The sequence below is a fragment of the Hypomesus nipponensis genome, chromosome 2 (assembly GCF_054491055.1).
Source record: "Hypomesus nipponensis isolate SF chromosome 2, ASM5449105v1, whole genome shotgun sequence".
Taxonomy (NCBI): domain Eukaryota; kingdom Metazoa; phylum Chordata; class Actinopteri; order Osmeriformes; family Osmeridae; genus Hypomesus; species Hypomesus nipponensis.
The window spans coordinates 21,799,107-21,820,000 of NC_140362.1; the positions used below are offsets into that span (position 1 = coordinate 21,799,107).

Sequence of the window (20,894 nt, forward strand, 5' to 3'; positions counted from 1 at the left end):
TTACTTCTCAAAGTGAGAAACACAAGGTGTTGTGTGACAGCGTGATAAATGGTTGAAACGTGTGAGTCTCAAGGCGAATGCAGTGGGTCGTTAACGGAAACTATCCCGTGATAGTGAAACATATCTTCCAAAGATACTCGAAATGTGAGTGTCCTGGCTTTGCTTTGTGTTAGGGCAGGTGTTGTAATAGCTCTGTAACTAATCCTAAAATGTGAACTTTCACACAAAATAAATAATTGACCCCTCACCACCATCACAAAAAAAAGCTCTTTACACAAACTCATATGTAAATTTCTAATTTGGATCTCAAATTAGTCACAAAAAAAATTGACAGGTATCTAATGGTGGACACTTATTATGAAGATATTAAACTGTAATGACAAAAGTGAAACATGGTGAATATTTGAATATTTATTCTCTCTGACACATTCATGGCATTTGGTTTCATTAGGAGGTCAATGCACATATAAAATTACAATCAAAGAGGCATACAAAAAGCTAGAAAAATGAATCGAATTTGTGTTGAAAAATGTTCAAAGGACAAAGTCAAATCCATTCTACATTAAAATCGTATTTCCAGAGGGCAGTTGCATCCTTTGAGGGGGTAAATCTCGTATGTTTACCCGTGTGGTGGTACAGTCTCCTGAGCAGGACAGCAGCAGGACGGTGAGAGTGTCACCCCCCATTATCATCCGGCTCTTGCTGGTACGAGGACACAGATATGGATCTGTAAGGGTTTAGCACCATCTGGGCGCAGCGCACTATGGTCACCAACAGGAAGGTGCAGAGCAGGAACACAAAGAAGAGGGCAAAGCCCAGGTCCACGTCCACGTCAAACCTGGCAACCGGGAGGAGAGCAGGGTCCATGTTTTAAACGACACAGAGGAGGAAGACACAGGGGTTGTTGGGCTTTGGTTCAGATTCAGGGTCCAGGCTTGGTCTGGTTTTCTCTGCTCAGTCCACGTGCTTTGCCAAAGTTCGCTGTCGTAATAAAAGGTGCATCCAGACTTGGCTCCTGCCTAATGATGCATCTTCAGTACTTCCCTTTTTTCTTAAAGTAACGTTCTTGTATTTCAGTTGTTTCAGTTAAATGTGTCAACTCACACGCCTTGCTTCTTTCATTTAAACAAGCTCTCTCTCTCTCTCTTTCCCCTCTCTCTGAGAGAGAGACACAGAGACCACAGAGACACCCTCTCCACCTCCTCGCTCGGCCAGTCCCACCCCCTAAGGGGACGTACCGATGGACACACATAGCCACGCTTGGCACCTGTGTTCCCAATTAATAGTTAAAGAGGAGTTTGGTAACAATCAGGCCGTTCCTGAGATTAGAACACCCATGGAAGCCTGCGTCCACCCCCCAGCACAGGGGCCTGGTCTCTGGAGACAACCCACCTGCACACTGGGTGATCTTAGGCCCAGTTTCCTGGACATGGATTAGGCTAAGCCTAAAGTAAGAGGCTATTTTGACTTAGGATCTCTATTGAAAACGTTTTTAGTCAGGACTAGGCTTAATCCATGTCTGGGAAGGCTTTGCTCGGTCCACACTGGTCACAAAATTGAATGAAACTGTCAGGTCTTTGTATGCTCGCCTTTGCAACGTCATTCTGCTCCTCTGTGTCTCTTCTTGTGTGTATTTGACTAATGTAGTCTAGGGGTCACAGGGTGCAGCTGTGTGTTGGAGGTTCACGCTACTGTTCTATCACTCATGGCTATAGTGTTACCTGGTCACAGGAAGGAGCATCAACACAGGGTGAGTAGTGCCATGTCTGGGGAAATTGTGGAATGTTCTTGAGTTGGTTGCAGATGGGTCAGTTATTTAACTGACATTTTTATTACACTGATATTTCTGTATATTTTATATAGAAATGCATACTTATTATTTATGAAGATTGCATACATTTAAAAGCACACATATGTTGCTGGTCATTTACAACTCAAAATACTAAGAGTGAAGTGTAGAATTAAACGGTTGTCTACTCATTTCCCCTGCAAGAGGGAATGGTGATATACCCAGCTAGAAAAATGTGTCTGGCCCATCTCTGGGCCACATCCTTGCTCCAGTTCTGGCCCAGTTCTGGCTGGGTCCCCGGCCCAAGACTGGTCCACATACTGAAAACAGACACATACAATGTGTTCTGGCCCAGATGCAGCCCCCACCCTGTAAAATTGTAATATTGTGTCATGTGGCCCAGGTCTGGCCCAGACACTGTGAGACAGATATGGCTGAGTGTCGGCTTGGTCCCCGGCCCAGTTCTGGCCCAAACACTGTAAAACTGTTCAAAGAGTAGCCTCAACTTTCCTAGACTTTTAGCTACGGCACTAGAGGGCTCGCTGATATCACTGCCTGTCTTACTAGCACGTTGCATCTATGCGTCTTTGCTAACGTGTGCTGAGGTGGAAGTTGCTATCAAATTAGCTAGCATTCAAGGCACTTTTTGCCACAAAAACATCGTATGCTCCTAAACCGTGCAACGGAACGTAAATCCCAATACAAGCAACGCAATCGTGCCCAAGACGAACATTTTGCCACCAACGTTGTCTATGTAGTCCAAATATTGAGGGATCCTTAGGTGTGGGGAAATAAATAATACATTATAATGAATATATATGAGAGAAAAAAGGTTGTGCCCTTGCCGAAGGCAAAGCACACCCAATAAATACATCCGGCATTCAGTTGTCCCTTGAGACGCTCTGGAACAGCACAAACAATCAGACAAGAGACACGTTCTGCCCACTGCTGGGGTGACAGAAGTGCAGCGAGATCGGCTAAGGGAGAGAAAGAGGAGATGACGTCTTTGTGGCGATCCACTTGAGAGGGGTGGAAGCTGATCCTGGACAAAAACATGCAGATTGGTTGTATTCTGATGCCACTGGAGAGACACGAACGCAAGTTGGGAGTAAATCGAGACTTTGCAGATAAAAGTGGATCCCCCTGTTCAGCGGGAAGCTGGAGAGGTGAGGGACTGAGTAAAGGGACTAAGAGAGATGGATACAACACCAGGAAGAGTGAGAATTTAGACAAATATATCAAAATAGAATAGAAGCAGTTTGCCAACAGACTGAAGAATTGAATCAGAATACAGCATATGTGTGTAAGCCCTCTGTGACATGCTTGCGTGTAAAAAGGGCTATACAAATACATTTGATTTGATATGTAAATATATCAGACATATTAACAACCTGGGTACAACAGAGCACAGCCTATTTTAGACAAATGACGGTGTTCAACCATCTGTTATCACCCCGAGGCTGTGGACAGGAGGAGGGGCTGGAGGAAACCGATCCTGAAAGATGGCCACAGATCTGTGTGTCCAGCTACCGATGAAAGAAGAACGAAGGGAAAACAGATCCAGTCCAATCAAGGCTGAGATGGTTTATGTTTCTCTGCCAATCAAGAAACACTACAGGCCTCTCGAGAAGTATGGCAGTTAATGTATGAGACTGATTGATTCATGTAACTAAATACTGTGAAGACTATCAGCCAGTCTGTTAATGACAATGTGCAACAAGAAGTTACGCCAAGATTTCTTCATCTCAAGTTTCAGAAAACCACCCAAAGCCTTGGTACCATAAGACCTGTTACATTTACTGTGGATTTCAGTCCTGACTTGGAAGCAGGACTGTGGTCTTCAGAACTAAGACATTGCACTCGTCTTTCAACAATATAACAATTTAATACAAAAAAACAAAACATTTCTTTGCCTTACTCTTGCTTAACATTTCATATACATATATATTTATATATTTGTGTATCTATGAGTGATATAAACTGCAGTTCACATCATTGTAAAAACCTGGACATCATAAAGCCAAAGTGGTTTAAAACAAGAACTGACAACACAAACATACCGCCCTTTTCAAACGAAAACCGCTAAACTATCAACAGGTCTTACATACAATTTACATCAATATTTCAGCATGTGTGTGCGCAGTTACCCACACAGTCATGCTTACATGATCAGGCATACTTTAGTAAAAGGGTAAAAATGTAAAACACACACAAAACATATGCATATCAGAAAAATGTCTCTTTCAGTCTACTAAAACTGTCCCTAACCCTATCAAGCGTTAGGGACATACTGCCAGACGACAGAACCAAAGAATAATGCAATTGATTTTTCCAAGTCCAATTATTAGGGCATCAATCTTGACAGGGTAACATCGGATGTTTTTCAAAATCAATAGTGGGTGGAATGAGCTTCACTTTGTCATGTAGATATTTTCATGTGTGTTATAGTTCAATTATTAATAATATCCCTGATAAAAACTATACTAAAACAGTGCAGATAATACCAACCATCAAAAACATTTAAGAGAGCTAAAATGGGAGGAGCCAATTAAAAAGATAATAAAAAAAAAAAAACATATGGGAAAATTTCAATCAAACAATTAATCAACTATTCAATCATAACTACAGTGTCTTTCCATGTCAAAATGGAAATAATCCAGATAAAAAACATTTAGAAGGACAATAAAGAATGGCTTTTTAAAGTTCGTAATTCCTGCTTGTTAATTATTGCTTTTACGATTTCTTTCTCAATTTCATTTACAAAAAACCTTAATTTCTTTCCTAATTTTTTTTACTCAAGTAGAAACCAATCCCACAGTAGGCAATGTGAGAGAGAAGAGGGCACTGTGTGTGACCCTGGGCTGGAGGAAGGAAGGAACCAGAGCTAACAGGGAAAGTCATGATTGTTGTGCATTTAGCATGAAATACATATCGTATACGACCCTTAATCCATTTGACATACACAGCATATCAACACTGTGTGTACACACACTATCTCCATCATAATAATAACCCAAACTCTGTCGCCCCTGTAGGAAGACAATCAACGTGGGTGAAGCAGGAAGGAGCCGGGCGGGGGGGGGGGGGGTGTAGAGTGCTGTGTGTAGGGGCCTGGGTGCTGGGTGTAAGGGCCTGGGTGTAGGGTGTAGGGGCCTGGGTGTAGGGACCTGGGTGTGTGACACCCCCAGGTCACCTGCCCCCAGGTCACATGCCCCCAGGTCACATGCCCCCAGGTCACCTGCCCCCAGGTCACCTGCCCCCAGGTCACATGCCCCCAGGTCACCTGCCCCCAGGTCACCTGCCCCCAGGTCACCTGCCCCCAGGTCACCTGCCCCCAGGTCACATGCCCCCAGGTCACATGCCCCCAGGTCACATGCCCCCAGGTCACATGCCCCCAGGTTGCCGGAGTAGGGACCCAGGGAGGGCAGGGAGACATCTATATGGCTGGGAGGGGACATGGAGTGGAAAGCTCTAAAACCAATGCCTGAGAAAACACAAGGCTGGGCTGGGGAGGGAGGGGGGGAGGGGGATCAGAGACTTTCATCACTGCAAGGCTGTGTGTGTGCATCAAGGTTGACATCTTCCTGGATGTGAGAGTTCCTGGCATTGCCGTAGTGTCTGGCTGCTTGTGTGTCGCCCGATCTTACGGAAAAAAAGTTCATCTGCAGAATCCTCTGTGGTTTTCCTGTTCACGTCACTGATCCTGTCGCCGTCCACTCCTCCACCGACAGACACCAGCTTACCAGGCCCTCAAGCTGTCCCTGCCTTGCCTAGCAACTTGCAGTCAGTGCAGCCTAGCAACTTGCAGACAGTGCAGCCTAGCAACTTGCAGACAGTGTAGCCTAGCAACTTGTAGACAGTGCAGCCTAGCAACTTGTAGACAGTGCAGCCTAGCAACTTGTAGACAGTGCAGCCTAGCAACTTGCAGACAGTGCAGCCTAGCAACTTGTAGACAGTGCAGCCTAGCAACTTGTAAACAGTGCAGCCTAGCAACTTGCAGACAGTGCAGCCTAGCAACTTGTAGACAGAGGGGTGAGTGCTACTACAGGGGGCAGGTAGAGTTCATATAAGTAGCTTAAGCCAAAAAGCTAAGCGTGAAAAAGAGACAGACAGAGACGGAGAGGTATGTAGGTTTGAAAAGTTGTTGGCAGGATCACTCGTTGAAAGGAGGATAGATGGGGATTTCAAAATCCTCGTTGTTGAAGTTAGCAGACTGATCAAGCATAGACAGCACATCCTGGAGACAAAAAAGGAGTGAGTTAGCTTCTCTGTAAACCCCCCAGAGCTGTGCTGTGCACACTGCTACAGTGTGGCCAGGGAGGAGTGTGAAGGTGTGGGACTTACAGGGAACATGTCTGACTGGTTGTTCTGGGCGTGAGGATGCTGCTCCGCGTTGCTCTGGGAGTGCTGCCGACCCTGCCACTGGGGCCACACTGCCTCCGCTGCCCTGGGGGGGAACTGCGCGCCAGACTGAGCTCCTTCTGGGAGAGAGGAGGGAGCAGGAGGGGTGAGATGGACTGGGGCTACGCTCACACAGGTATGGAGAGGCACGTGTTCTCCCTACTCCTAACCCTACCATAGCCGTTGAGGCTGCCCCGGGCGTTGACGGGCGCGTAGCTGGCTCCGCTGGGGGGGGTGGGGGACACGCCCGTGGGCATCTGGACAAACGAGGAGGAGGAGCCTCCGAAGCCTCCCATCGGGAACTGAGGGGACAGCGACTTCCCTGCCTGTGGCGCCCCCTGCTGGGAGGAAGGAGGACACACAGCCAGACACTCACAAGGCAGAACATCCAGTTGTTCATCTCCTCTGCATGTGGTGTACATTTGTGCCATTTCCTGAAAATATTTTCTACATCCCCCAAAAAACATTTACATAATAACTTTTCTTAAAGTAAAAAAAAAAAAAAAACATCAGCCCATGCTGCTATAACTCACCTGGTTGTTGAATGGCACCCTAACCCCAGACACACCTCCTGTGACAGGCCACCCCCCCCCCTGGACGGCCCCCTGCAGGGGGCTGCTGGTGCTGGGGGGGCCAGCCGGGGGGCAGGAGGAGGAGACGGTGTTTTGCCGAGACATTTGAGCCAGCATCTGACCAGCTGAGTGGGAAGGAGGAGCTATCTGAGCAGCCACACCCACAGGTCTGAGGAGCAGAGGACAAAAGCTGGATCAGCACCACACACACACACACACAGCTCCCACCATCACACACACACATGCCTCAGACACCCTAACAGAAACAGTCTGTTACCTGTAGGTGTCGCTGGGGCGTGCCGGGGTGTAACCGTTCCCCTGGGGGAAGATCTGCCCCGCTGAGGAGGGTGGGGGCAGCCCCTTAGGCTGGTCCGGGCTGGGGTACATGGAGGGGTAGATCTCAGGCTTCCCCAGGGCCTTACTGTGCTCTGGGCCTGCTGCTGTCACCGCCTGGACGGCCAACTGACACACACACACACACACATTGTCAACACAGACTCTCTCCACCTGGCTTAATCAGTACTGCATCAGTCTTCCCTCTTCACTGTACACCTGGCTGCCAAGCCTGAGTGGCAGCAGTGTAATCCCCGCTGAGCAGCAGTGTGGTTCTCCAGGCCCCGCCTGGTAACAAGGCCAGAACACACGCCAGGGCTCCCGGCAACGCTGCTACAGTCATGGGACCCTCATGTTGCTAGGAGACTGTCTAGCAGGACAGGAAGTGACACAGGGACATCCTGCTATTGTGTCCCTGTTCTAAAATAGGAATGTCTGTCTGGTGGCTGGAACAACTTAGATTCAGTGTCTGATCAGTGTACTGATCTGACACACACACACACACACACACCTGTGGGAGGGTGATCTGGCCTGCCTCGTAGCCTCCTCCGCCCTCCAGCTCCGCCTGCTGCTGCTGAAGCTGCCTAAGGACAGACAGACAGACAGACAGGTGAGGGTGGTGGAGAAGAGATCTACAGCCCTCCACCATTTCACCGGGAAACCTGGAAACAGTTACTGATCCCACCACCAGTCACCACGGTAACCAAAAAAAAAGGGGGGGGGGGAAATCACCCAAAAAAGAGATATTTATATCGATATATAGAGCGATAGAAAGAGAGAGCAATGGAGAGACAGAAAAAGTGTGAGAGACAGAAAGAGGGTGAGAGAGGGGGTGAGAGATGGATAGAGAGGGTGAGAGATGGATGGAGAGGGTGAGAGATGGATGGAGAGGGTGAGAGATGGATGGAGAGGGTGAGAGATGGATGGAGAGGGTAAGAGAGAGGGTAAGAGATGGATGGAGAGGGTGAGAGAGAGGGTGAGAGATGGATGGAGAGGGTGAGAGAGAGGGTGAGAGCAGTAGAGTCCAGTGAAGCAGCAGCCCTTGCTCTCCCAGTCAAGTGAGGGAGGACGATCTGATCTCACCTTGCTGCTACCTGCCCCGGGCTGAGAGCCAGGGGGGGGCAGTTAGGGCTGCTCTGCCCCAGGGAGGAGGCCAGGGGCCCCCCTGGGGAGGAGAGAGGGGTGAGGGGGTCCTGAGATGAGGTTCTACACCCCCGCAATTACAGCGAAGGATGTGTGGGGGGGTAATGGAGAGGAGGAGGACAGAGAGAGAGATCAGAGGATGATTCAGTTCAGGGGGAGAGGGGGGGTGATCAGAGGATGATTCAGTTCAGGAGGGGGGGGGGATCAGAGGATGATTCAGTTCAGGAGGGGGGGGGGATCAGAGGATGATTCAGTTCAGGAGGGGGGGGGGATCAGAGGATGATTCAGTTCAGGGGGGAGGGGGGGGGGGATCAGAGGATGATTCAGTTCAGGGGGGGAGGGGGGGGGGATCAGAGGATGATTCAGTTCAGGGGGGGGGGGGGATCAGAGGATGATTCAGTTCAGGGGGGAGGGGGGGGGGATCAGAGGATGATTCAGTTCAGGAGGGGGGGGGATCAGAGGATGATTCAGTTCAGGAGGGGGGGGGATCAGAGGATGATTCAGTTCAGGGGGGAGGGGGGATCAGAGGATGATTCAGTTCAGGAGGGGGGAGATCAGAGGATGATTCAGTTCAGGAGGGGGGGGGGGAGATCAGAGGATGATTCAGTTCAGGAGGGGGGGGGGGGGGGTCAGAGGATGATTCAGTTCAGGAGGGGGGATCAGAGGATGATTCAGTTCACGAGGGGGGGGGGGGGGGGTGGAGGGGACAGTAGGGGAGTAATTCACTGACATGACTGACTTGTTTGAACACACAGACACACAACCAAGCTTTCCATGTTTCTTGTCAAGCCGATGTAGACTGGACATGTGTTTGTGTTGAGTGGATGAAAGCTCACTTGACGTTGGCGTTTGTGCAGATGATGTACTCAATCTCCTCTGAGAAGGGGTTCTGGAAAGTGAAGGAGCTGGTTCTCATCCAGATCCACTCCTGGGACTTTGAGCGGAACCGGAACATCACAGACAGAACCTGACCTTTCAGCTTCACCACCTGGTCAGGAGAGGCGAGTCAACTTCTGGCATCATAACTGCTGAGTCACACACACTCCCTCTCTCTGTCACACACACTCCCTCTCTCTGTCACACACACTCCCTCTCTCTGTCACACACACTCCCTCTCTCTGTCACACACACTCCCTCTCTCTGTCACACACACTCCCTCTCTCTGTCACACACACTCCCTCCCTCTCTCTGTCACACACACTCCCTCCCTCTCTCTGTCACACACACTCCCTCCCTCTCTCTGTCACACACACTCCCTCTCTCTATCACACTCACACTTCCTCTCTTACACAACACAACACACACACACATTTACCTGCTGGAAACTGTCTCTCAGTAAGCTCTGATCCTCATGATGGGCCAGATCCAGAATACTTTTGCCCAGCAGGTCCTGAAACACACAGATAAAACATGTAGGAAACACAGCCAGACTGTGCAGACAGCAGCCCCCCCCCCCCACACACACACACACGACACTAAGGCTGGACAGGGGCATAACTGGAGCCCCAGGCTGCGAGGCCTACCTGGGGCTGGTAGCCCACGGTGGCCACACAGCGGTGGTCTACGAAGGTGAAGATGCCCTGGCAGTTGTGGCGCGAGATGAACTCCACCGGAACACTGATGCTGTTCATGTCGGAGTCGCCCGGGCAACAGGTCACCTAGACAACCAAACGAGGAGTGTGTGATGGAGGGGGCTGGGGTACCTCTGTATATCGACCCTGCTGTTTGCTGGATGGCGAGTCTGGTGATGTTGTTAACGTTAGGTTGGCTTTGGCACAGAGGCCAAGGTTCAGAGGCCACTCTTGCGAAACAATTGTGCAACAAGCTGCAGGTTTAAACAAACAAGCTGATTAAGTGAGCACATGGTGGTGCATGCAGGCCCTTTGTACCTGCAGTCTCCCAATGGCAACCAGGCAGTAGCGACTACCCTGGTTGGTGTCTGCCTCCTCATCTGTTAGATTCACTCCTAAAACACACACACACACAGAGACAGACAGACACACACACAGACAGACAGACACACAGAGACAGACAGACACACACACAGACAGAGAGACACACACACAGACAGACAGACAGACAGACAGACAGAGAGACACACTTCTTAACTTGCTGCTGGGAGATGCATCACAAATCTGTAGTGTGTTCCATAATCAGTTAGCTGCACCATCCCAGGAAGTCCAGTACATGTGCAGACACCGCAGGCTGGTTCCAACCCCCCCACCCCCACTCCCCCCCCTCACCTGCAGGGGGCCAGGAGCGGATGTAGCCGGTGCAGTGGACCACGACATACTGGGACTCCCCCTCTTTGGCAGGGCCCAGACCGTTCCTGGAGAGAGGGAGATCGGCAGAGAGGTTACCCAGGGAGCAGAGAGGTTACCCAGGGAGCAGAGAGGTTACCCAGGGAGCAGAGAGGTTACCCAGGGAGCAGAGAGGTTACCCAGGGAGCAGAGAGGTTACCCAGGGAGCAGAGAGGTTACCCAGGGAGCAGAGAGGTTACCCAGGGAGCAGAGAGGTTACCCAGGGAGCAGAGAGGTTACCCAGGGAGCAGAGAGGTTACCCAGGGAGCAGAGAGGTTACCCAGGGAGCAGAGAGGTTACCCAGGGAGCAGAGAGGTTACCCAGGGAGCAGAGAGGTTACCCAGGGAGCAGAGAGGTTACCCAGGGAGCAGAGAGGTTACCCAGGGAGCAGAGAGGTTACCCAGGGAGCAGAGAGGTTACCCAGGGAGCCACAGCCGGGACAGGGGGATGGCAGGGTGGAGGGGATGGAGGGTGGAGGGGATGGCAGGGTGGAGGGGATGGCAGGGTGGAGGGGATGGCAGGGTGGAGGGGATGGAGGGTGGAGCCTCACCTGTTCCTGTTTCGGAGGATGCCCAGTCTGTTCATGCTCATGGGCTCCACAGGACACGAGCCGCACCTGCGAGGGAGCACACGGGTCAATGAAGAACACACACACACACCACGGGTCAATGAAGAACACACACACACCACGGGTCAATGAAGAACACACACACACACAGGTCAATGAAGAGCACACACACAGACTCTCTATCTCTCTCTCACACACACACACCTCATTCTGCAGATGAAGGAACGGCGGGCTCCAGCACACATCTTGACAGAGGACTGCTGCCCCTCCTTCTTTATCGTCCCTGTCTTCAGGTCCAGCATCCTCCCTGAGAGGGAGGGGGGGCAGAGAAAGAGGGGGCGTGTGACTTCCTTTTGTGGTTCTGAAACCCCCACAGCAATCCAGCCTGCAGCACAGCCTGCAGCACAGCCTGTAGCACAGCCTGCAGCACAGCCTGGAGCACAGCCTGGAGCACAGCCTGGAGCACAGCCTGCAGGACAGCCTGCAGCACAGCCTGCAGGACAGCCTGCAGCACAGCCTGCAGCACAGCCTGGAGCAAAGCCTCATGGCCTCACCTGTGTTGTTGGTGTCTGACGTGGACAGCTGCTCCCGGAGCTTGTCTGTGTCGTCCGGGTGGAGCTGGTCGTACAGGGAGGAGCCCAGCCAGTCAGACTGGGACTGGTTGAGAACTGGGGTGACCGAGTCCGAGACGTACACCACCCGCCCGCTGTCACATGACACCACAAACAGGAAGCCGTCAGCTGCCTCCAGAATCAGGTGCTTCAGCTCCTACAGAGGGAGAGAGGGAGACAGGGAGGGAGAGAGGGAGACAGGGAGGGAGAGAGGGAGACAGGGGGAGGGAGAGAGAGACAGGGAGGGAGAGAGTGAGGGGGAGGGAGAGGGGGAGGGAGGGAGAGACGGAGAGAGGGGGAGGGAGAGAGAGGGGGATGGAGGGAGAGAGAGAGAGACAGGGAGGGAGAGAGAGGGAGGGAGGGGGAGGGAGAGACAGAGAGACAGGGAGGGAGAGAGAGGGAGGGGGAGACAGGGAGGGAGACAGAGGGAGGGAGGGAGAGATACAGGGAGGGGACAAGTAATCAGCAGAGGTGTAACAATAATAAAACCTGTAATTTTTCGGTCCCTTTCAAGGCACCGAAGGACACCTTACCGCATAAAAACATAAATAAAATACCAAACAACACAAACATACAATCCAGTAGTCTCTCGCCCTTCTCCCTACCTGGTCGGTGAGGAAGGAGGGCTTATACGTCCCATCTGCGTTGGTGTTACCGCTCCCCCGCAGAGAGTTCATGTGAGACACGGCCATGCGCAGGATGGTCAGCTTGTCCGGTTTCCGTGCCAATGCGCTGCAGGTGGGCACCATGTCCGACAGCTCCGTGATGTAAGCCGTCATCTTGTTCCTCCGTCGCCTCTCAATCTCACTGTGGTTCTCCCTGGAGCGAGCGAGGGAGAGAGGGAGAGAGGGAGGGAGGACAGGAAAGGAGGGATGAAGATGGGGGGGGGGGGGCAGGTAGTTGGACAACATGGAGTAGAGTTTAGAGTAGAGCTATGTAAATATGCCAGTCCGGATGAGGTGGGATTGAGTCGATTGAGAGAGAAAAAAAAAAGAGGATGTACCAAATAATGACTCCGTAATCAATGACCCAGAGAGAGAGAGCGAGGAAGAGAGGAAGGTAGAGAGCATGGGTCAGTGTGTGATAAAGTGAGAGAAAAAAAGACTCAGAAATCCTGAGAGAGAGAGAGAGTTAGAGAGAAGGGGGAAAGGGAATATGGAGATTGAGCGTCAAGAGAAAGGGATTCTGGGACGTGGGTGCATCAGGTTGTGACTCAGGAAGCGGTCAGACACAGCAACATGAGACAGCAGACTGGCTCAGCACAAACACAGCAAATGTTCACATTCATTGTCAGGACAGCCTAGCAGAGAAAATACCATTGGTAACATTAGAAACAGCAGATCCAGCCTTCCAGAATGGTCCAGGCCATACCTGGCTAGTCTGTCCTTATCGACACGCCCCACACACCCTCGCACACCCACGCAGTGTTTCCTGCAGAGACCAGCTCTCCTACCTGGCAAAGCGCTCCTTGTCATTAGAACCCCCTGTGTCATCATCACACCTGGGGAGAGAGAGAGAGGGTAGAGAGAGAGACAAAGAGAGAGAGAGAGAGAGAGAGGGTAGAGAGAGACAGAGAGAGACAAAGAGAGAGAGAGAGAGAGAGAGAGAGGGTAGAGAGAGACAGAGAGAGAGAGAAGTTCTGTTTTTAGGTGACAAGAGACAGAGCTGACACTACCACTATGACTCCATTACCAAGCAGTTGTGGATGATCAAATGTATTCCACTTGATTTTCACTAAGAGGTTCAAAACTTAGCTAAATGTATACCCACAAATCAACAAAGGGAGAAGGTGGGAAAAGATGTGAGATGAAGTGCGTGTCATACCTAAAAAGCTTGCTCCCGTCGTCGTCGTCATCGTCAAAGTCTGGCCTGTGAAGTTGAACGTAGGACAATCATCTACACTACCATCACCAAGTTTAATGAGAGACACAACTTGTTTTATTTATGACACACACACAATCAATACTTACACTGCCCGTCGTTTGTTGGTTCCTTTCGGTACAACAGCTCCAGCGTTCGCCGACGTCCCACCTGCCTCCGTTCCCATGGAATCTGGCATATCTGTCAGAAGGTAGCACTAGCCATTAGAGCAACCTAGTCAGTCATATTCAAAACACTGAAGCTAACTGGCTAGCTCAATACACTCAATCTCTTGTTTCAAAATCAGGACAATATTGGGATTAGATTTCTTGCTGTTTTATAAGGCAGACCTTTTACATCGATACTTTGAGTGTAAGAAGGTCAGAAACCACAGGGCAGTATGTGCTAATGGAGTTATGACATGTGGATTGCCAACACCAGTTGAGCTAGCTAGCTACAGTAAAGTAGCCCCATAGTTCGATAAACAAGATAATCAGCTAGCTAGAGCTAAAGCTAGCTGGGACACCTGACAACTGAGCAAGCACGTATGGAGCTCTCCTAGTTATACTGCTACAACTAGCTAGTATAGCATAACAAGAATACCTGGTACTACCTAGGAGCAGTCATTAAACTAAGAAAACACAACTCATATACGATATATCTGACTAAAGTGTATGGCTGGGAAATTGAGCCCCTAGACAAGTTTGCTAGGCCCTTTAGAGCAATGAAGTAGTGTAGCTAGCTTGCTGCTACAAGCAGCTAGCTAACATCAGCTAAGGCTAGCTGCTTGCTCGTTAGAACGCGGCAGCCAGCTAGCCTAGGCAAATACTGTCAGTGTCACGGCACGCGACCAACCCAAGTGACCAGTCAAAGTCAGAGATCATTTGACATGCACCAATTGATCAGTAAAATATATAGACATTTTTGTCAACTTTACCGAGATCAGAAGAGTCCATGTCCGGATTGAATAACATAAACAAAACAAAACTTCAGCTGCGGAAGACTCCTCCGATCCTCTTTCCTTGCGGATATCTCTCAGCAATATTATACATTTAATTGATCAAGTACTTGTGCGAAAACATGATTTCTACTTTAATCATCTACAAACGATGGAATTATGTCTAGATTATTTCTGTCCCTTTTCCTGTTTTCCCCCGGGTTTAAACCCCCTCTCGTTACAAGATGGCGGCAGCCAAACTGGTTGAACTATTTCCATTTCTGTACATTCTATTGGACATCCCACTAGTTAGACACAAGTGACGCACAACAAGGACAGCCCCAATGTAAGGAGCAGATGAGATTCCAAATCAAATTACATTCTTCACACAGTTTATTTATTCATATAGGATTTTGAATCAGAATTAGATCCTTACAAATGTCTGTTTTTTTAAAACTGTGTGTTTAACTGGTGACTGTTTAGTTGACATTGTTAATTTTAGCAGTTGTGTGGTAACTGAGACACATAACCTACATTGGGACAAACTGTGGAAACAATAGGAATGCAACTGTGATTCTTGATCTTTGTTTTTAATTATAATAATAGTACTTGCATCATCAACATGTGAAAATACAAAATAACACTGTAATAATGACTGTTTTTGTACAGACTGTATAGACCAGGAGGCTATTGGTAAAAATTTGTATAAATGAGCAAAATGGTGGATTGTGGAGGACAGTGAAAGGTTATGAATGCAGGATTGCTTTAGAGTAATTGGTTCAAAGAGATGAATGAAGGGGCAGATGGGAGCGAGAAAGCTTACAGAGGAATGAGATGGAGGAGGATGCAGGTGAGGAGGGAGGAGATGGAGGAGGATGCAGGTGAGGAGGGAGGAGATGGAGGAGGATGCAGGTGAGGAGGGAGGAGATGGAGGAGGATGCAGGTGAGGAGGGAGGAGATGGAGGAGGATGCAGGTGAGGAGGGAGGAGATGGAGGAGGATGCAGGTGAGGAGGGAGGAGATGGAGGAGGATGCAGGTGAGGAGGGAGGAGATGGAGGAGGATGCAGGTGAGGAGACAGAGAGAGACAAAGATGAAAGTCAAAGAAATGAGAGAACATAATACTTTACAGATAAGGCACTTAACAACAACAATGATTTAAGCATACTGATAAAAAATACAACACTTCTACTTCTGTTAACTGAGTGATTGAGTTCAGATCTTAAGATCTTGCAATTTCTGTAATATACATTTTGCATGAAATTCCTGTAAACCCGTTTCTCAAATATAAATCATACCTCAGATCACTGGCAAAAGTGAATAACACTTAAAATCTCACATAAAACATACAACTCCTGGCTAGCATGGCCTCAATTTGTCCAGAAATACACATGGACGTAGTTCTTCAGGCCCATTCCAGTCACCTGAGATAACAAATTAAAAAAACTCCTTATCCTGGCAGATCAATCCAGATGGATCGATCCATGTCAATCCAGCTGGATCGATCCATGTCAATCCAGATGGATCGATCCATGTCTTTTCTTTATGACATCTGTGTCAGTCAGGAAGATTCTGGATCACATTGCTCAGAACCAAGTTAGACCATATCAAACCAGAGACCTTCCACTTTGCAAACACTTTCAGGACGCTATTCTTGGTAAGCTGGTATCTAGCTCTTGTATAGACAGAACTCTTGCCAAAATGAGTAATACTGATGGTAAACATTTGGTTGACACTGAGCCTCAAGTGCTTGCAGAGGGAAACAGGTTTCTGGTTAAAAGCATGAGCCATACGTACCACACTGGAATGAGACCACACAACTGGTCCAAACTGATTTTCGAGAAAAATATAACAGTTAAAAGATTACAAAAATAAAATTTGGCAGCAATTTGGGTTCCTGACTGGCAGCTCCATAAATCAGAGTCTCTTTGGGCTTTTAATTTAAAAGGAAAAACTGATGCTGGGGCCGCATCAGGAAACATTATTTCTCTGCATCCAACATAAACAAAAGGCGTTAGATATGTTTTAGTCTTGCATGAGCACCATTCTCTCCAACAGTGTCTCCTCACAGTGGAGGACAGCACTGGCATGTGAGCAACACCCCATTGGAGATCCTCAGAATCATATAAAAAGGCAGAAACCTGTGTCTGAAAACAGCCAGTTCGGTACAGAGCAAATGTCAGTCCATGAATCAAACGTTTTCATACTCATAACATGAATTTAAATCAATCTTGTGTGCTGAATAAAAAGAATTGACCCAAAACCTTGACTCTGTCCTGAAAAATGATTCTCAAGGGTCAGTGAAAATGACCCTACTGGACAGTGACGACAGAGCAGTGGTAAACTTGCACTCTGACTACCAGTATCAGAAGCTGTGAGGGTGTACACGAGCATACATACACAAACAAACACAGGTTGCACAGGAACTCGACAAAACAAACATCTTTGCATAGTTAGAATCATCAAACCAGGTTAATGAAGGCCTCCTCAATGCGTCTCATTCTCTTTCAGACTCACTTGGTCACCCTCCTGTATGTTTTCTCACCCATATGGCTTCCCAGGAAAGGGAACTCTGCATAGACACGATGGACAACATACTATGGGATCAAGGCAGATGAAGCCCAAACAAAAGAAATAACTATAAAAGGCTTTAAGGCACACCAATACTGTAAGGAAAGCTTGACTTGAAGCAGCATCATTCTCTCCCCTTCCCATCTCTGACCCCTCTGTCTCTTGTCACTTTTCCCATCACCATGTCTCTCTCATAATAGCTTACCCAAGGCCACCCATATGAGACCAACAGAAGCTATGTGGAAAAAAACAATTGTGCAGCTGAGTTGGTGTATCTACGTGTACATCTATGTGTGAGTTTAACAATTAAAGTGTGTGTGTGTGTGTGTGTGTGGGGGGGGGGTGTATATGTTCCAGGTCCAGGTTAATGTAGTGTGTCCAAAGTCATGGACCTGAATACCTCTTCCTCTCCTTCATTGATATACCCTCTTTCCCTTTCTCTTTCTCCAGCTCTCCTCTCTCAAGCTGAGGGTCATGAGTTTGCACACTCTTCCTTCTTCTGTTTCTGTCACTCTGCCTTGGCATGGTTGTTGTTGTGGGCTGTGTGGCCGTTCAGGACGGGTCCATTTTTGCGGCCAACTTTTGTCTTATCGTCCTCCTCTGCCGAATCATCCGTCTCATCCTTGTCACTTCGCTCATCCTCCACGGTTTCCTGAGTGGTCGGAAGAATTGGGGGAAAAAAGAGGAATCGAGAAGAGTTAAGACACAATTAACTAGTCGGACAGACCAAGCACTTCCTGAGACCTGGACTTTGTCAGATGAAGCCTGTAACATCATTGCTGTGTGTGTGTGTGTGTGTGACCCAGTGTGTGTGTGTGTGTTTGGTGGTGTGTGTGTGTGTGTGTTTGGTGGTGTGTCTACACATACATTGCTCGAAAGGAAACGAACTGCCATCCTTATGATGAGGACGGCCCAGAAGATGTGGAGACACTGCAGCGTCAGCATCAGGCTGTTGAAGAAGTAGTACCCAAAGAAGGGAGGGTAGACACTCAGCGGGTACACCCAGGTCCAGTACATAATCCTGGGAGCCGGGAGAACAACCACACACACTGAACATCACCTGTCACAGGGCCCATATCTATTAGCAAGTGTGGTTATGTGTACCTGTGTGTGTGTGTGTCTGTGTGTGTGTCTGTGTGTGTGTCTGTGTGTGTGAGAGAGAGGGTGTGTGTGTGTGAGAGAGGGTGTGTGTGTGTGTGTGTGTGTGTGTGTGTGAGAGAGAGACTAACCAGAAGGGAAAGATAACAAGTCGAGTGATGATGAAAATTGCAGCGAAGAGGATAAAGATGTAGTTACAGGTGTTCTTCCAGCCAGCATAGTTAAACATCTTGGCAGACTGTACAACAGAAGACAAACAGAGGAGGAAGAGGGGGTTAAACAAGAAGGGGTGACAGACAGACAGACATCCTTAACTGAAGATGTCATCTTCATTCCACAAGGGGGCAGCGTTGAATGTCACTGCTTTACATTGTCTCGCTGCGCTTTCATGGTTGAACGTGTGAGTGCATGCGGGTGCAGGACACCGTACCTCTAAAAAGTAATCAGACGTGTCGTGCAGCAGCATGATGAGAGTGCCCGCTCTGATGTAGTTCACACACCAGGAGAAGCTGATGAGCAAGATGGTGGCCACATGGTGGATGATCTGCTCCCTGAAGTCCTGTGGAGAGAGGGAGGGAGGGAGGGAGGGAGGGAGGGAGGGAGGGAGGGAGGGAGGGAGGGAGGGAGGGAGGGAGGGAGGGAGGGAGGGAGGGAGGGAGGGAGGGAGGGAGGGAGGGAGGGGGGAGGGAGGGAGGGAGGGAGGAAGGGAGGGGGGGAGGGAGGGAGGGAACAGAGCTTGGATCTGTGTGCTGAGAGAGATCGTAATAAATTGGGGAATTGTTCATACATTAGCCCCAGCTGTATGAGGAAGAGTAACGTTTGTATTTTGTGTTTCTTGTAAAGTATTCTTGAATATTTTTGCATATGGCTGACCTTGAACTCTCTTAACCTAATCTAACTAAGTGTGTTAATGATTCATCTGTGATTGATTTACTGACGATGATTCACTGAAAAATCATTTGATTGACAATCATCGACAATCAAACCTAACATAACCTAATGTAACCTACCCTAAACACACTTAACAATGACCTGACATTCTATGAGGACATTTGTTGCTTTATCTGTGAAGTTGAACGTTTATATGTTTAGTCTGTGTGTTTGTTTGTACTGGGTCAGAGGAACCAGAAAGGCGGTCTGGGGGGGGCACGTGGGGGTTAAGTCATGCCAGGAGGACTTTGTTTTTATGAACACGATGTCTGTACTGTGTGACCCTGGTAGAGCAGAGTCCACATACGTGTAAACACACACACACACACACAATCCCCTTAGAACCTTCTCATAGTCTAATGTCCATTGTGACATCAGGCCAAAGGCTCATGCAGTGCAGATCTAAAGGTGTTGGAAAGGCGTAGCTATCACAACACTGAAGTCACTTCCTGTCAAAGGTGAAGGAGTAGTTGGAGCTATGTGAACAAAGGCTGAATTTGCAGAGGCCCAGTCACATGATACACGTAACATCCGCGTACAGCTCTCACTGGTCATGCTGCTAACTGCACAGGCTCGGACCCTGAATACTGTCTGCTTGGATCAATGACGATATCAGATCGCATTATGAATAGTGTTATATGATACATGGTGATGATATCATGTTCCATATGACATTATCTAGTAGAGTTTGTGCAGGACGGGGGCTTACTTTGCGTTTGACGTCGGAGGCCACACTGACAACCAGGGAACCGTAGAAACCTAACTCTATCATGTAGTACCAGTACTGAGATGGAAGGAGGGTCTGGAGGGCAGGAGGGGATACGAGAGAGAGAGAGGGAGAGAGAGAGAGTGAAAGGGGGGGGAGAGAGAGGGAGAGAGGGAGAGAGAGAGAGAGAGAGAGAGAGAGAGAGAGAGATAGAGGGAGAGAGAGAGAGAGGGAGAGAGAGAGGGAGAGAGAGAGGGCGAGAGAGAGAGAGTGAGAGGGGGGGGAGAGAGAGGGAGAAAGGGAGAGAGGGAGAGAGAGAGAGAGAGGGAGAGAGCAAAAAATAGATTAGCAGACGGCCAGCACACATGAATCTAAGCCACCGGGGCATGTGGGTGGGCGTAGGCCCCTGGTGACTCACCATGGTGGGGAAGCCCTCCCACATCTGCTTGACGTCGTACAGCCAGGGTTTCTACCAGGGCAGACAGAGTCACACATTACAACACCGGACACCAAACCTGTCTTCATGTCGTTAATAACATCATGGCCGACACGAGCCAAGGTCTGCGTCTTCATGGCAGCAGTTCTTGGCGTTTGGTGTCACGTTAACCAGGTGAGCGATTAGGGTGCAGAGAGTAGCGATGGGGACGTGAGGGTTCAGAGCTTAAACAGTGCTACTTACGTCAACGAGGACGGCCAGACCAGAGATGAAAGCAAGCAGGTAAAAGGTGAATCTCCAACTGCAAGAGACACAAATAGACAGGTTGTAGATGATGGGGAGGTAGAGGGGACAGACAGGTTGTAGATGATGGGGAGGTAGAGGGGACAGACAGGTTGTAGATGATGGGGAGGTAGAGGGGACAGACAGGTTGTAGATGATGGGGAGGTAGAGGGGACAGACAGGTTGTAGATGATGGGGAGGTAGAGGGGACAGACAGGTTGTAGATGATGGGGAGGTAGAGGGGACAGACAGGTTGTAGATGATGGGGAGGTAGAGGGGACAGACAGAGAGTATGTAGCCAGTTTCACAGAGGGGTCATGTGAGCAGTGCTGAATGTCTGGTCAAATCTGCTACAGCAA

The 20,894-nt window shown here is 49.1% G+C and overlaps 3 protein-coding genes across 5 annotated transcripts in view; all 3 read right to left on the reverse strand.

Moving 5' to 3' along the window:
* Nucleotides 1–396: 396 nt before the first annotated feature.
* LOC146301620 (cortexin domain containing 2-like) lies at nt 397–1,146 on the reverse strand. The gene has a single exon (XM_084671209.1). The coding sequence runs from the start codon at nt 865–867 to the stop codon at nt 676–678; it is 192 nt and encodes a 63-aa protein (XP_084527335.1). The 5' UTR covers nt 868–1,146; the 3' UTR covers nt 397–675.
* A 2,508-nt stretch (nt 1,147–3,654) lies between these two features.
* On the reverse strand, nt 3,655–14,799 carry arnt (aryl hydrocarbon receptor nuclear translocator). 3 transcript variants are annotated; one of them, XM_084668928.1, is made up of 20 exons: nt 14,515–14,799; nt 13,688–13,778; nt 13,542–13,586; nt 13,171–13,218; nt 12,323–12,536; nt 11,661–11,874; nt 11,311–11,413; nt 11,089–11,154; nt 10,482–10,567; nt 10,128–10,204; nt 9,762–9,896; nt 9,554–9,628; nt 9,075–9,226; nt 8,179–8,301; nt 7,607–7,679; nt 7,040–7,224; nt 6,724–6,931; nt 6,366–6,531; nt 6,134–6,267; nt 3,655–6,026 (listed from the first exon to the last, which is right to left on the reverse strand). In XM_084668928.1, exons 1-20 carry the CDS (start codon nt 14,549–14,551, stop codon nt 5,943–5,945), a joined length of 2,316 nt encoding a protein of 771 aa, XP_084525054.1. In that variant the 5' UTR covers nt 14,552–14,799; the 3' UTR covers nt 3,655–5,942. The 3 variants fall into 3 exon arrangements, with proteins under 3 accessions (XP_084525054.1, XP_084525053.1, XP_084525055.1); XM_084668927.1 differs by having other exon boundaries at nt 6,134–6,270; XM_084668929.1 differs by lacking the exon at nt 8,179–8,301 and having other exon boundaries at nt 6,134–6,270.
* A 286-nt stretch (nt 14,800–15,085) lies between these two features.
* The window catches only part of cers2b (ceramide synthase 2b), a 15,733-nt gene continuing 9,924 nt past the window's right edge, over nt 15,086–20,894 (reverse strand). Inside the window, exons 5-11 of the mRNA XM_084668930.1 lie at nt 20,497–20,554; nt 20,236–20,286; nt 19,821–19,913; nt 18,612–18,740; nt 18,313–18,419; nt 17,951–18,104; nt 15,086–17,735 (exon numbers count right to left, since the gene is read on the reverse strand). Of these exons, the coding sequence (XP_084525056.1) occupies nt 17,592–17,735; nt 17,951–18,104; nt 18,313–18,419; nt 18,612–18,740; nt 19,821–19,913; nt 20,236–20,286; nt 20,497–20,554 (736 nt within the window). The 3' untranslated portion in view covers nt 15,086–17,591. The remainder of the gene's footprint in view (nt 17,736–17,950; nt 18,105–18,312; nt 18,420–18,611; nt 18,741–19,820; nt 19,914–20,235; nt 20,287–20,496; nt 20,555–20,894) is intronic.